The sequence below is a fragment of the Stegodyphus dumicola genome, chromosome 3 (genome assembly GCF_044657685.1).
Source record: "Stegodyphus dumicola isolate Sdum_Otavi_A_Nest chromosome 3, ASM4465768v1".
Taxonomy (NCBI): Eukaryota; Metazoa; Arthropoda; class Arachnida; order Araneae; family Eresidae; genus Stegodyphus; species Stegodyphus dumicola.
Window position 1 is genome coordinate 118920665 of NC_140770.1, and position 15672 is coordinate 118936336.

Below are 15672 nucleotides of genomic sequence, written 5' to 3' on the forward strand. Positions count from 1 at the left end.
AGCATAATGGGAATTGCGGCAGGGTCTGACAGTTTACTTATTCCGTAAAGTTATTTTTTCATCTTAGCTGAAATTTGTTTTCTCTATTTAGCCTTATCCTTGGCTCGTTTTCTATATTCCTCTTTTCTCCCCCTCAGTGCACAGACGGTTTCTTTTAATCTAAATGAAATTCACTATGAATTGCCTTAATAAGAATAACTAAGAACTGACGTAATTACACTGAACAGTCCTAAATATATGGTCGCGTCTCGCTAAATATAGTGTGGGCTATTAAAAGCAAGTATATTTGAAAAAAAGGAGAAAAAAAACCCGAAAGAGTACAGAAGAGACCTGAAAACTAAAAAATAACCATAAGAATAATAAATCTAGCTTTAAAATCCAAAATATGTTCCACTGTTCCGAGTCAAACCAAAGGTGAGCCTATGTTGCCAACTGACTGCAAAGAATCTAAATGCCTTGCTTCATCTTGAAGACATTATGATGGTGTCTTGTATATACTCGATGAATATTAATTTTGAAGTATTTCATTTGTCCGGGATGGCCAAAGGTTAGTTTTTTTGGATTAGATTTTAGAAAATAGTTACAATGCTTCTCTATTTCCCAGCAGATGTTGCTATGGAAACCAGGCGACTCCTTCAATAAGCTATCGTCCTATTTCTCATTTGAATACACCCTGGCCAAACAGGAAACGATAGAGGGACTTCAGACGTTACCATGGAGGTAGGAAGTAAGATGGAGTAGCCCTAAACAGTTTCTCCCGTAACCTGCTCTGAAGCACCGGCGATTCCTACATGGTGACCAAAACATTGGGTCATTTACCATTAAGTTCAATGGGTTTTTACGCGATCGGATGTAAATATTTTGTAATTACGTCGTAAATATGCATATAAATGTATGTATTTTCTTTTTCTACAACACTTCAGAGTCCTAAGTATATGAAAACAACATATTTTTAAACAACATTTCATTCTGAACGGAATTAAATGCTATACTTTTCACAGAACAGTTTTCTCAGAATGGTTTAACTTGAATGAAATATTTTCATAAGATTTAGTTAATTACATTAGGAAAAAAAATTAAGGTAATTTGATTTTATTCGGTTAAGGTACAAAAATTAAGATCAAAGTTTATTGTATTATTAATATTAAAATTATGCATTATTTCTTTTCTATTTATAGAGCTTCTTCCTAAAATACTTTCTTAAATATGACATGATTTTTTGGCTTCTGAGGCATCTTTTAAATCAAAAAATATAAATCAATTTATAATTAATACTCTATTTGGTTCATTTTAAATTGGAGAATTATTAGAAATTAGCGAAATACTTTAATTAGTACTTAACTTTCTCTGAACATTTCTGAAAGGGATTAAAATAAGGATTTTATTTTTAATTATCCCAAATAAGTAAAACGTGTAAGCCCAAAGTGATTATTTTTCAGATATGTAAAATTAAAATGATGAGTTTAAAATGAGCAGCAGTAAAGCCTCTCCTCTAAAAAATTTTAAAAGGTACATGTTACAATAATACATGGATGTAAATATATATATATATATATATATATATATATATTATTTAAAACATTTTGGCATTTGGAACATGAACATAAAAGTAGCGAATACTCTATCAAGGGTATCGAAAGACGTATACAATTTTAAAGGTGCCGTAAGGTATTTTTCATTCTTTAAGCATAACATTTTTGTTAAAATCTATATTTTTGTAGTTCAGCAGCTTAGAATTTTATAAAACAAATTCATAATCAAAATTGCTGTTGTTAGTTATCTAAAAATAACCAAGATGTGATTTTTGCGTAAATGTCACTAAACTATACAAATCCATCACACTATGAATGTTTCTTTCATGCAATAGTGTCCCTTTTTCGATTTGTATGGAACTGTCGTGTGTCGAAATACTATCAGAACACTGTCAAGCCAGCTTCTGAATGTAAAGAAAGAACACTCCATCTGGTGACTGAAGCTTCGAAGCAGTGCTTCACTTCTAGTGCCGGTTGGCCACTCCTTCCTTTCTTACCTCCATGGACGTTACTGATAGGGTCAGTCTGATTCTATCAGTGATGCCTAGAGTCCCTCTATTTGTGTCTTTCTGATCTTCTTATATTTATAGTTGTCATTGGCTGTACTTTATTTTCACTCATGTTCCTTTAAAAGGGTTCTTAGTATTTAATTATAAATCTCCTTAAAAGAGGTTTTCAAACTCGACCTTAAAACTATTAACATTGTACTAAAATTAGAGAGCTGTTTTAGCTACCAACATACCAAATACGATCCAGCGTTATATTTGAATTTGCCGCCCACAAGAGTTGCCACCCAGGGCAAGAACCCCGGCTTGCCCCCCGCTAGATCCGGGACTGCACATGCGCATAATACATTTACGCATGCGCATTTAATGTATAATGAATGGTATAAGCTAAGCTAAAATTATCTAATTATATATTTCAGTTAATGCTGCAGATTGTGTTGTTCCTTAATCTTCGAATTGGATGCGGCTTATTATTTTTTGCAGACTGTTAGAGCAATTTCATAAAAGTAAGCTTGAACTTTCGATTATGTCAAAAAGAATTTCCGATTCTGGAGCTGCCAAAGGATCTACAAAGAGAAAGCATGTTTCGATGTCCATCAAACAAAAAGTGGAATTGCTGCAAAAAATGGATAAAGGCATATCCTTTGTTTCTCTAACCATTCCGAAATCTGTTTATCAATTTCATGCTGCTTTGCGGGGGAGGGGGACATTGCAGCGCGCAGTGAATTGGAAGTTGATCTGTCAGCACTATCCTTATCTTCAGGGCAGATGTTTTTATTTTATTCGCCTTATAATTCCTTACTAAATGTAGTATTTCATCTCGATGTACTCCGTCTTTGATATGATTTAAATCAAATTCCTCATCATTATAAATATCACGAATACACATCAAATAGTTTTCTGGTTGCAATTTTCTAATTTTGACTATGCGTAATGTATGCTTTACACGTGCGCACATTGAAAGAAATGTTTAATAAAGTAAACAAATAAATATTAAGCTTTTTTTTGTGTGTATAAATTTTGATACCCTTTAGATCATAATTGCTCTTTATTTCATAAATTATGGTTTCATATTTTTAATTTTATAATTTCTGCTTACCATCTTACCAGATTTAACTGTATTATGATTATGCTCGACATAAAATCATTGGCATGATTTAGCTGAATCATATTTATCTAACAGTGCTGTGTTTTGAAATAGCATATTTCTTACAAGCTGTGACTATTATGTGGAAGCAAATTATCTTTTATGGATGTTTGGTTTTTTTTTTTTTTTTTAACAGAAAAAATTTTTTATTCCATTGATCAGGAAACTGTGTGTAGTCCAAATGAAGTTAGTTTCATTTAAAGTTCTAATTACATTTGAGTTATTTTTCATCAAATCGAAGAGAACCACGCCAGTTTAAAATTTTTAATATTTTTGTTCCTGAAAAAGAGAGATGTGTGTCTGATTGCCCTGAAAATTAATAGAGTTTTACTCTAAATCCATGCCAAAATAAGTTAGCTGTTTTACCCAAATTAAAATTATCCATCATTTTTTTTTATCTTCTTGTGTATATTCTTAAATATTTTAACTGGATATATTTAATTTAGTTAATTCAAAAAGCAGCTTTAAAATGTATGTCTAAAATGGCCCTGTGAAACTGTAATTAATGCATCGGTAATGTAGAAAACAAACTCTTTCAAAGTTTTATATAAGCAGTTTTGAATGTATTGTTTAAAATAAAGATTAATTAATAGAACATAGATTCTAAGTTTTACTTCTCATTAAAAAAAAAAAAAAAATTGTTATATATATGTTTGGAAAGCCATGTTGATTGATATTCTTTCTATTAACACAACACAAAAAAATTATGATTTCATTAAATTTGAATTCCTCTCCCCATTCACATTATGTAATAGTCCTACTATGGCTGATTTTGTTTCTTCTTCATTATATTCTCCATATTTCAAAGGCTCTTCTTGTATGTAAAAGTTTGCCAGTAAGTTTGTAGGGTTTATATTTATTTTAACTAACATTTATTTTAAGTTTAAGCTATCTTTCCTGTCAAGCCTTTACTTTTTCCTAGAATTGCCAATGCAAGAGTATGTAAATTGTAGTAGAAAGCGCAGTATATTCAAATTTTAGCAGAAGTAAGTTGAGTTTAAATAGAAGGGAAACGAGTTTGTAAGTGTGCTTCTTGAAACGCTAACGTGAAGGTTGCTGGGTAGAAATTTAAGAACCGCGCGTTTCGGCCTGTATGCCTATCTCGGCAGTTCACTGAATCTTTCAACTGCTAATTGTTTAACCAGTAAGCTCGCTGAATCTCAGCTGTATTTTAGAACGCGGTTAGGTTAGTTACGATTTCAGAGCCTCGTAGGTAGTGATCTAGTTGTTTATTCATCCTGTCATTAATTTTTAGTTTCACATTTCTGTTTTTGTTAAACCGCCGGGTCGGCGTAGTTTGTGAGCGTCAAGTGAACGCAGCTGTTATTTCTAAAGTGGAATAAAAAGGGCTTTAAACCCTTCTTACATGTTTGTGTAAATTTACAGTTCATAGCAGTCACTACCACGGTTGCTGACAAGTTGGGGCCACGCACTACTACAAGTTAAAGAATTAGAGAAGGACCAACAGTGCCAAAAGGACTATTAATCATTTCAATTATGTATGTTTTACATATTTTAGAGTATTTGTTTCAAATAATAGTATTTTTAATACAGTATCTATAAAGTTTGTTTATTAAATTTAAAAACAAAAATGTGATAAATATAATTATTCATGAATTTTGCTTAAAAGTGTGAATACTCTTTTTCAGCTGTTATTGATAATAAGGTACTATTCCGTTTTGAGGACCATAAAAACTTGCAGCGAAAATGTATGGGCAAAAGCGCCAAATCTAACAAATGCGCACATTTAACAGCGCGCCATATCTAGCGTACGTGCTGATTTCAGATTGCGTAAGTTTATATAGTTCTATATTTCTTAAGATGCCATTGAAATACTATTTTAATTTTTAAATCCTTTTTTGATTTTAAATCCATTTTTAATATCCTATGGATTTAACAATTTGGGAATTGCCCATGATGAAAAGTCGGCAATAGAATTTTGGGTAAAGTGCAGAATCACCCACTGCTTGGCGCATTTTTAAGAATTGCATATACTCTGTATCCATGTGCACATCGACCTATTTTCACTTAAAAAAAATCCCAGAATTGCACAAAAAGGGCACTGCGCACACCCTTGGTTTTATCTATGTACACATTGACCTGTTTTCACTTAGAAAGTAAAATAAAATTGACAAAAATCCAATTGTTTTTACCCTTGTAAAAAGCAGAAACAAATACGTGGGCGATTCTGTAGTTTACCGAGAATTTTTTCAAAGAAAAGGCATCATTCATTATAAAAAATTATACTTGAACAACCAACGACATGAAATTATGCTTTAGCAATAACTCGGTAGCAAAATAGCGATGCAGGCATCCATTCAGTTATGTTTAGCAATTTTTATATAAATTATAATAATGATGTGAAATAGTTATTTACTCGTATGCTTCCATTCAGTCATGTTTAGCCTTTTTTATATAAATTATAATAATAATAAAGTATATGAAATTAACTTTTCATCTAAATTAAAACATCAATCTTAGATAGTTATTTACTATTATACTTCCTTTCTTGCATTAGGGTTGCCGCAATTATTTTTGGCAGCACTGGCATCAACAATAGTTTGGCGATTTTTTATTGCCCTCAAAACCGAATAGTACCGATAATAATTAGTAATGTATGAGTTGCAGTTACTTGATTTTGAAGTGTTAAACTATTCCAAATATTGGTGTGATGCTATAGATAGAATTTTCTTCGTAGAATGGAAATACATGCCTCTTTTATGCTGTTCAAAATGAGAATTTAGCTTTATGTGACCTATTACTACAATGTGGAGCTGATATGTGGGCAAATACAGAGGTAAGTTTGATATGTGGGCAAATACAGAGGTAAGTTTGATATGTGGGCAAATACAGAGGTAAGTTATTACATGTCTAACATAAATTTTATGCTTTGCTGCATCACCCCCCCCCCAAAAAAAAAAGAAAAAATCCTGGTTTAAATTATTCAATAATAGTTTATATCAGAAATGTTTGTTAATATAATTTTTGTTAATTTGATTAAAAGATTTAAAAAATTAAGATGATTAAAAAGCATGATGATCATTTAGCATGTTACTTTTCATTTTAACTAAATATTAAAACACAATCATTAAGAAGTACAAATATTTATTAACATTAACAATCTCTTAATTCTTATTACAGATAAATATAACAGTTGAACTACAATCCATTTGTTGCAATATCCTGTTGCCAAGGCAATGCACTTTTTAATATTAACCAGATACAATTAATAAATATATTAAAAGGAAGTTGCAAAGTAAAATCTTTTAATCAAAACGATTTTTTATAGTTCTATCACTCCTAGTTGCATAAGTTGTTCCCTGATTGTTTGAACCTTGAAAGCACTGTCGTGCGGTTTGACTGGTATTTCCTGAGGACAGCCTGGATAAGATAATTCTGCATCATAAAGCCAAGAATAATCTAAATCTGAACTTGATGTTTTCTTATATGAAATTAGTTTCTTCTCTTACTGTATGTAACTTCTTGTATAGTTTGTTGAATTTAATTACTTCTGTACTTTAAAAGAAAACTCAACTAATGAGTATATCTCAAGAATTCAAAACTTTTATTATTACAATTTTAAACAGTTCACATGACATTCAGCTAGCACAGTAACACGTCCATCACAACAACGGAATTGCATAGCATGAGCGCCATTAAAGTTATTTTAAATATACATCACATCCCTTCCTCCAGTTAATAAACAATAATAAAAATACAAAATAATATCAATACAAGTATATTTACAATATGACATACAATAACAAAAAAGTTACATAAAAATGATATATGCAGTACGTTACATTATTTTATTCCATGACAACTTTAAAGTATGTTTTTACACTACCATCTACTTTTTTGTAACATTTAGGCCAACCCTCTTTAATATATTTCATAACTATTTGCAAATCTGGATCTGATTCAGTTTCTTTCATAAATTGCACCACTCTTCTTTCACTCATAGGCAAATATTTTGAAATAATGTGAACAACATTTAGCATTTCAGGATCATCACTAATAGTTTCATTCACAGGATATGCTCATGACAAAGTGTCAGCAAAAAGCATTTAATTATCTTTAACATAATTTATCTCAAAATCATACTTTAGTAATTTTAAGATCATCCTTTGCATTCTAGACGATATTTTATGCAATGGTTTCTTAACAATTGCCATTAACGGTTTATGATCACTTTGTACTGTGACTTTCCGTCCATAAACAAAATTGTGGTACTTTTCAAAAGAAAATACTATGGCCAATAGCTCTTTTTCGATTTGTGCATAGTTTTTTTCACTATTAGTCGGGCTGCGAGACACAAATGATACAGACTTACCCTTTTGAATTAGACATGATCCTAGGCTATCCTTCGAACTATCACACTGTATAATTATATCCTCATTACCACTGAAAACTTTTAAAATTGGAGCTTTGGTTAGCAGTTGCTTGATGTTGTTAAATGACTCTTCCTGAGTTTCTCCCCAATTAAATTCTACCTTTTCTTGAATGATTTCTCTTAAAGGAGCAGTAACTTTAGATACATTCGGTATGAATTTTGACAGAAAATTTAACATTCCTAACAACCTCCTTACTTCAGTTTTTGATTTTTGTGTTGGCATATCAATAACTGCTTTAATATGACTAGGATCGGCTTTTATACCTGACTCAGAAATAATTTGGCCTACATATTTGACTTCCGGTACCCTATATTATAATTTATCAGGATTAAATTTTATATTTAGAGACCTAGCTCTTTCAAGAACCTTAGAGATAATTATATCATGAGTAACCTCATCAGATCCTGCAATTATGATATCATCAAAATAAACTTCCACACCCTCAATATCACCAAATAATTTTTGGTTTCTTTTCTGAAATATTTCTGGGGCGGAGGATATTCCAAATGGCATTTTATTAAATTTATATCTTCTATAAGGAGTATTAAATGTACATAGTTCAGAACTAGCTTCATCTAGTGGTACATGCCAAAATCCATCTTTTAAATCTACATCTGAAAATATCTTTTTACCTTCTAACCTACTAATTATATCATCTGGAGAAGTAATTTGATAGTGTTCCCTTTTAATTACTTTATTTAGATCTCTAGGATCCAAGCATAATCTCAGACTCCCAATAGGTTTTTCAACTATAACCAAACTTTGAACCCAATCAGTTGGTTTATTTACTTTCGATACTATCCCTTCTCTTTCAAGTTTATCTAAAGTATCTTTTAATTTAGGCTGTAAAGCCTGAGGAACACGTCTTGGGGGGTGTATTACTGGTATTGCATCATCTTTAAGGGTTATATGATATGGTTCGTCAGGAAATTGCCCTGTACCTGTAAATACATCTTTATACTGAGCAATTAAATCATTTTTATTAATGATATTGCACTTTAAGGAATCAATCCTTTCAATTAGCTTTAATGCAGAACAAGCTGTTAACCCTAATATAGGCTTAGATCTTACATCAAGAACATAAAACTGTAAAGGTACATTCTTAAGCCTTTCAGTTGAACAATTAATTATAAGAGTACCTTCTGGATTTAGCTTAAAATTACCATATGCAGTTAAGAACAAATCAGTTTCATTAAGTTTAGGCTTAAGTTTAACATTATTTAAGACGTACAAAGGCAAAATATTTACTTCTGCACCAGTATCTAACTTAAAATCAACCTTGAAATACTTATTATTTACATACATTGTAATACTTTTCACCCATGTTTCACTTACTTTGTGAATATCCTTATTTATTTCATCAATAGAATTTGTTAGATCTTTGATTGATTTTGCACTTATTTTAAATTCGCTATGCCCGTTTACTGGTGGATTCATCATTACAGAGTCAACAAATACACTATGTTCATTATCTATATTAAGTTCATTATTTGGTATTCCAACTTCATAAATGTTCTTGGGACACCTCGCGGCAAAATGGTTCTTTACTTTGCATTTCGCACGCGTCTTTCTGAAAGCTGGACAGTCCCGATATTTGTGCCTACTTCCGCACTTCTTGCAGTCATATTCTAGTGCTGATTGCTTCTGCTGCGACGATAATTTCGGTGGCACTGACTGTTTTGATTGATGCTGCTGTTTTCTATATTTCTTCACGCTGTTCACAGTTGCTGGATCGTCTTTCATGTTCCGGAGTTACTCTTTGCTTGTTAGCTTTTTCTAATCCTAGGTTAGATTCTCAAAGCAAACATTCGGTCAGACTCCTATCCCGAATGCCTAATACAATACAGTCGCAAATCAATCCATTTTCTTGTTCAGCAAACTCACAAGTTGAAGCTAAAGTCTTTAACTGAGTGACATAACATTCAATTGTTTGTCCTTCTTGCTGGCTACACGAAAAGAATTTGTAACATTCATATATGACATTCTGCCGTGGTGAACAATAATCTTCAAAAGACTTCAAGACCTCTTCGTATTTCTCTTTATTATCAGGTGGCTCAGATCGAAACGTGTTAAAAATTTCGAGTTCTTCACTACCGAGTAAATTCAAAAGGATTGCAATTTTAGTCTTATCTGGCTTGGCATCTTTTTCCGTTGCAAGTAAATAGTTTTCTAGCTCTTGCTTCCATTTTTTCCATTTTTCTTTAACATTTCCGACGGAGAATTTTAGCAGAGCAGGTGGTCTGAAATCCATTTTGCTCCTGACACCATGTAACTTCTTGTGTAGTTTGTTGAATTTAATTACTTCTGTACTTTAAAAGAAGACTCAACTAATGAGTATATCTCAAGAATTCAAAACTTTTATTATTACAATTTTAAACAGTTCACATGACATTCAGCTAGCACAGTAACACGTGCATCACAACAACGGAATCGCATAGCGCCATTAAAGTTAAAGTTATTTTAAATATACATCACACTGTACTTCCACTTACTCTCTTTAGTAAGCATGATCTTGGAATTTTATGTTTCTTAACAGTTTTGGCTGACTGTCAATGATTATTAATATCAGTAGTACATTTTTTCCTCATTAAAATCTGGTCTTTCCTTGGATTGTATATCATTATAAAATTTAACTGTCCTTCTATTTGTTCCTTAAAATATTTTATTATTTTTGGTTTTAAGACTAACGTAATAACTGGTAATTTCTTAAAAAGCTGAAATATTTAAACACTCATTAAGAAGTACAAATATTTATTAACATTAATAATCCTTTAAGTCTTATTATAAGTCAATTATAACAATCCAGTTACAGTTTGTTTGTTATTATATTCTGTTCCCAAAGCACACTTTTAATTATTAACTAGAGACTGTTAACAAATATGTAAAACAACTAAACTGAACTTTTAAATCTTTTAAATATTTATCTTTCCTAAAGTAAAACAGCCCCCCCCCTTGTGAGAAGATAATAGATGTAATTAAGTAAAATAATGTGATTTTTTCATTTTAATTTTTGTTGCATATTGGATCTGTAATGTTTTGAACAGATAAATAAATTTGAATAGCATTTTACATTTTTGTCCAGTTATTTCTAGCATAGTTTTTTTAATTCTTTTATGTGTAGCTTAGTACTAAAAATATTGTTTTAGGTATTATATATATTTTTGATTTTCTTTGTGTTTTTAATTTAGTGTTACCTTTTGTACAGTTCTAAATTTTATATGCAAATAAGTTCATAAGTCTTAATTTTTAGTACAGCAGCTGTAAATGCTATTTTTTTTTAAAAAAATTTATTTTTAGTTAGGTGTTTCAGTATATGATTATGTCATGGAAGAATCTGCATCTAAGCAGCTTAAAGAAATATTTATGAAATTTTATGTAAGTATTTTCTAATTTCGTCTTAAATTTCTTCCCCCCCTCTCTAGAACATTGGCTGACTTTATGCTGATTATGAATAATTGAATTATTTTCTATATTGTCAATAATAGGGATTTATGTTTGATGAACTTAATGAAGAATAAAAACATTACTGAAGCTCAAGGAGAGAAATCAAAACAATTGATATAGAAGAGTAAAATGTACTAAACTCCATTATTGATGAATTAATCATTCTGTAGAATTATTCACTGTCAAGTGGAAATAAAATTCAGTTCCCGAACTGGGAACATTGAAGGCAAGAGCATTTAAGAGAAATCATTAAAAGGCCACTAAAATTGCAAAATTTTTCACCGTATAAATTAGCTAATCGGATGTACTCTATTGATTATTTGGACTGAAAAATTTGTAAATGTAGCCTTTTTTTCAGCTACTTGCATAAATGGGAAATTCAAAATAATATTTAAAAGCATTTTTAGACCTTTCTTTGGAGTTGTGAACATATTGATTTATTATTTTATCCTTTCTTGATTAATTTCTGTATAAAAGTATTAACATTGGTCCTATCCGTGTTTCATGTATTTACATACTTCATTTTCCCGAAGCTCTTAATGCGAATAAAATAAATGATCATTATTGTAATCCAGCTGTGAAACACTTTTCAAATAATAACAGTTATTCAATTTACAATTATTCTTATAATATAGTATCACAGCCAGTGGCATAGCTAGAAATTTTGGGCTCTTAAGCAAAACTTAAAATAAGTATATGTGTGTGTTTCTGTGTGTAAAAAAGATAAAAAATGTGTAAACATAAATTATAATTAAGCATTACGGGATTATTGCTAATTTAAATTATACTGTATATTTACTTGTTTTTAATCTTTGTTACATATTTATATATATATACATATAAGAAAGTGTTTTACATATTTGTGTCAGAAAGATAAAAATATGTAAATATAATTTATAATTTAAATTGCACTATGTCATATCAAGTTTAATCCATGTCTAATGACTTGCATAATGCTAGTGATATAAATGGAACTAAAACGGAAACAGCCAATAATAATTTTACAGCTCTATTAATCATCTAATGAAATGCATTTAAAACTGAAATTAACTTATTCTGAATTAAGATTTTATCCTGAATGCAAGTCATTTGCTTTCTGCACTTCAGCCGAGACAGACTGCTTCTTCAATTTTTACCACAAAGCTATGCAAAAAGTAAATGTTCTTGAAAATGCATGAGTAGTGTGCCAGTTTGTTTGTGGCCATAAAATGTTTACTAAAATATAAATGAATATTTAATCTACCGTGGCTGCCAAGTTTCTGCTCATTATGGATCAACATATCCTGGCACAAACTTAACGTGTTTCACTGTGGCTGGTTCACTAAATAAATCGTACAATATAAGAACCATATTTCCTTCACCTTAATTTAATTACACTAATTCTAAATATAAAATAAGACATGCGAAATACATAATACAAAGTAAGTGAGCCATTCTACATCGCTGTCACAAACACAATAATTCTATGAACCCCTAGTCTCATTGTCACATGCAAAAAGTAGAAGGAAAAAAACTCATTCTACAATGACAAATCATAGATCAATTAATTATTTTCAACTTCCGGTGGGCGTGGACTGATGGTTCAGCCATCAAATAAACAAGTTAAGCGATCTTAGATTTTATACTCTACTCGCAGCATTCACATGAACATCCTGGCTTCCACTGAAACCCTAGGGGATTTCAACTATTAGTGATTTTTTGCAGCTTCTTTTTCTGTAATCAAAATACTACTATTAATAAAACTAATACAAAATTACTAGATGTAACACAGTTCACAGTTTTTAGTGTGTATAAGAAGAGGACACAATTTCACGATAGGTCGTTTGATGACACCATGACAAATTTTCATGCTTATAACTGTTGTCTGTATGATCTGAGCTGGATGAACAGCAATTATTTTCTTTAACTCCCATTTAAGAGCTGGAAGATTGTCTTCTTTAATGAGAACTAAATCATTGACGTCTAAATCTTTTTGACATTTTTGCTACTTTGATCTTTGCTGAAATCCTGACTCCAGTTTTTCCAAAATTGTTGAAAAATGAACTGTCTCACATGCCATCTGTCAAAATGATTTAAGGAACTGTGACTCAGATATCTTTTGTACTGTCATTATCAGCCTTACTAGTAGAGGTGACTTCAGCTAATAATATAGTTTTTCGTTCAGCCTGTTTAACCTAATTGGCAGATAAATAATCTACTGAAGAAGTTTTTTCTGGGTATGATGTTTTAATGATAAAAATTTCTAATTTGGAGAGCATTTTTCTTTTTTTCTTTTTAAAGTACTTTGCCCCCCCCCCCCCCCGTTTTTGTACCCACTTTTGTTTTTTTATTTTCATTTTAACAAATAATATATATAGTATTTTATCAATTGTCATAATTATTTTAATATTTTTTACCCTCAAATTTTATTTTCCAACCAATAAGCTTAAGAGTTGTTGAACTAAATATAGCACACAATCTATTATAGGATGCAGACATTTAGCTGTTCTGGTTGCCCCTTTCATCAAATGCAAATGCACAATCTAACTAAAATGAGCCTATTTGTTTTGTTATGTTTTAATGTCTTCTTATTGGATTGCACATTCACATTTGATAACAGTGCTACTGTATTGCAGACAGGCCAATTCATGTGAACAAAAGAATTCATTATGCAGTGCTGGACTTAACAGCAAACAAGATCAGCCACTCTAGCATTTAATTATTTTTCCAATTTTTATGTTATTTGAAAAGAAGCTATAAAAAAGTCTTTTATAATTAATGACAAAATTCCTTCAGAAAACTTTAAATTAATTCTGTACATATAAAATATCAAAGATGGATTCAGCAAAAAATTTGTTAATTTATTTTACTTTTCTATTGTTAGAAATCAGAAAGTAGTGGGCATTTAAAATGCATAGCCTTTTAGGTATTATCTAATCTTTGCCTATCTTTAGCTATATGACAGCACATTAGTATGACAGTCCTGCATTGATGATAACATACTGCACACCAAACTGCTTTTATTAATGCATTAAAAATTTACATTCAGTCTCTGTTGTCTTTGTTATTTACATTTTACAACAGAGAGGCTTTTCTTTCAGAGCCTATAAAGTAAAAATCATATAGCAGCAAATGCTGCTTTGAGTTTAATAAGGGCAAAACATATAAGGCTGTTTGGCTTACATGAGGAATGTTTCATGGAGTACTTGAGAAAAATTAGCCCATGCTTATGTTAGATATGGGCAAAAATATTTTAAAAACAGAGTTAACTGAACTAATTTGACAAAAATTGAACCTAGTGTAAAGTAATCATATGACCTGTATATTTAATGCAGTGTTTCCTGCTGCAGGATATGTTGCAAATTCTGTAAATATTCTTAATAATCAATATGAATTTTCTTGGTATCATTCCATACTGTCTCTGAGATATTTTTATGGTGTCAGAAATATGTTCAGTTATCAAATAATATAACATTTGAAATTTATGCAATATATGTAAAACATTCATGAAAATAACTGTCTGTAGATAAATTGTCTACAAAAAGAATGATTTCAGAAAATAATTTCTAGATTTCTATTAAAAGTGATTTAAACTTAGAAATCAAACAAGGAAATTAAATTGTCTTCAGAATTCGAAATGAATCTTTCTTTTACAGAAAAGTTGAACATCTGAAAAAAAAAAAAAAAAAAAAAAAAGGAAAGAATTATATGATAACAGATTATTTAATGAAATTGAATTTCATTTAAAAATGACCATAAAATTAAAGAATTATCTCAGCATAAAGCTCAATGATAGATTTTTTTCCACCAATTTTTAGGATAATCTTATTCCTTTACTATCTGTAATATTAGTAAATGAACCTTATTTACTAGGAACAAATACAGCAGTAGAGCATGTTTTTCAATAATAAAATAATGGAATCTCTCTTTATGGCAGTCTCCGATAGAAGTGAGTAGTATTACATTCAAGACCAAAATTCTTTGGGAAGTTTTCAGGGCAATTTGTTTTTCCTCCTTAAGTTGCTAAAATTTTTGGATTACCTTCAGAAAAATCTTTTAACCTAAAGAAAAATCACTTTAACCTAGACTAAATTACTAGTGTTCCATGGTTTTAGCCATTCAGTAGCTAGCAAACCAAAATTATATGTATTTTTCTTAAGGTAATAATAACTCTTTAAGTGCTTTACCATATTGAAGATTCAGAAGACTACAAATATATTATAATGCATAGTCATTCATATAAAAATACAATTAATGAAATCATTTATTAATTCTATGGTTTCCATTTTTGTTAGATGTTTCAAAGTTACTTTTGAGTTTCAATGTTGAGATTTAAATTTAAATCAAAAAGACAACCATGATTATTTTTTGTAATTTTACATGAATAGTTCAAGTTAATGGGTTGACTGTTTAATTCTTCTGACACATTTGCTTTTTTCAAATTATAGTACGTAAGTGTAGGACTATGTCTAAAGAAATCACAGGATGTTCTTGGTACTTAATTATACGAGTTCATTAATATATGATGTGAAATCTATGCTATTAATGAAACTTATTTTATCCATGTTAAAAATCAATATCAGCAAATGAAATGGTGTAAAATTCTAATGAATATTAAAATGTTTAGTCTGATTTTAATATTGAAAGATATATTTTAGAGGTAAGTAACA

General features: G+C 30.2%; 1 protein-coding gene across 11 annotated transcripts in view; it reads left to right on the top strand.

Annotated features, from left to right (window-relative positions):
* The window catches only part of LOC118183972 (uncharacterized), a 105158-nt gene that overhangs the window by 15559 nt on the left and 73927 nt on the right, over positions 1-15672 (top strand). For all 11 annotated transcript variants that reach the window (XM_085813233.1, XM_085813232.1, XM_085813234.1 and 8 more), the window contains 2 exons: positions 5884-5982; positions 10877-10954. In XM_085813233.1, the coding sequence (XP_085669359.1) occupies positions 5884-5982; positions 10877-10954 (177 nt within the window). The remainder of the gene's footprint in view (positions 1-5883; positions 5983-10876; positions 10955-15672) is intronic.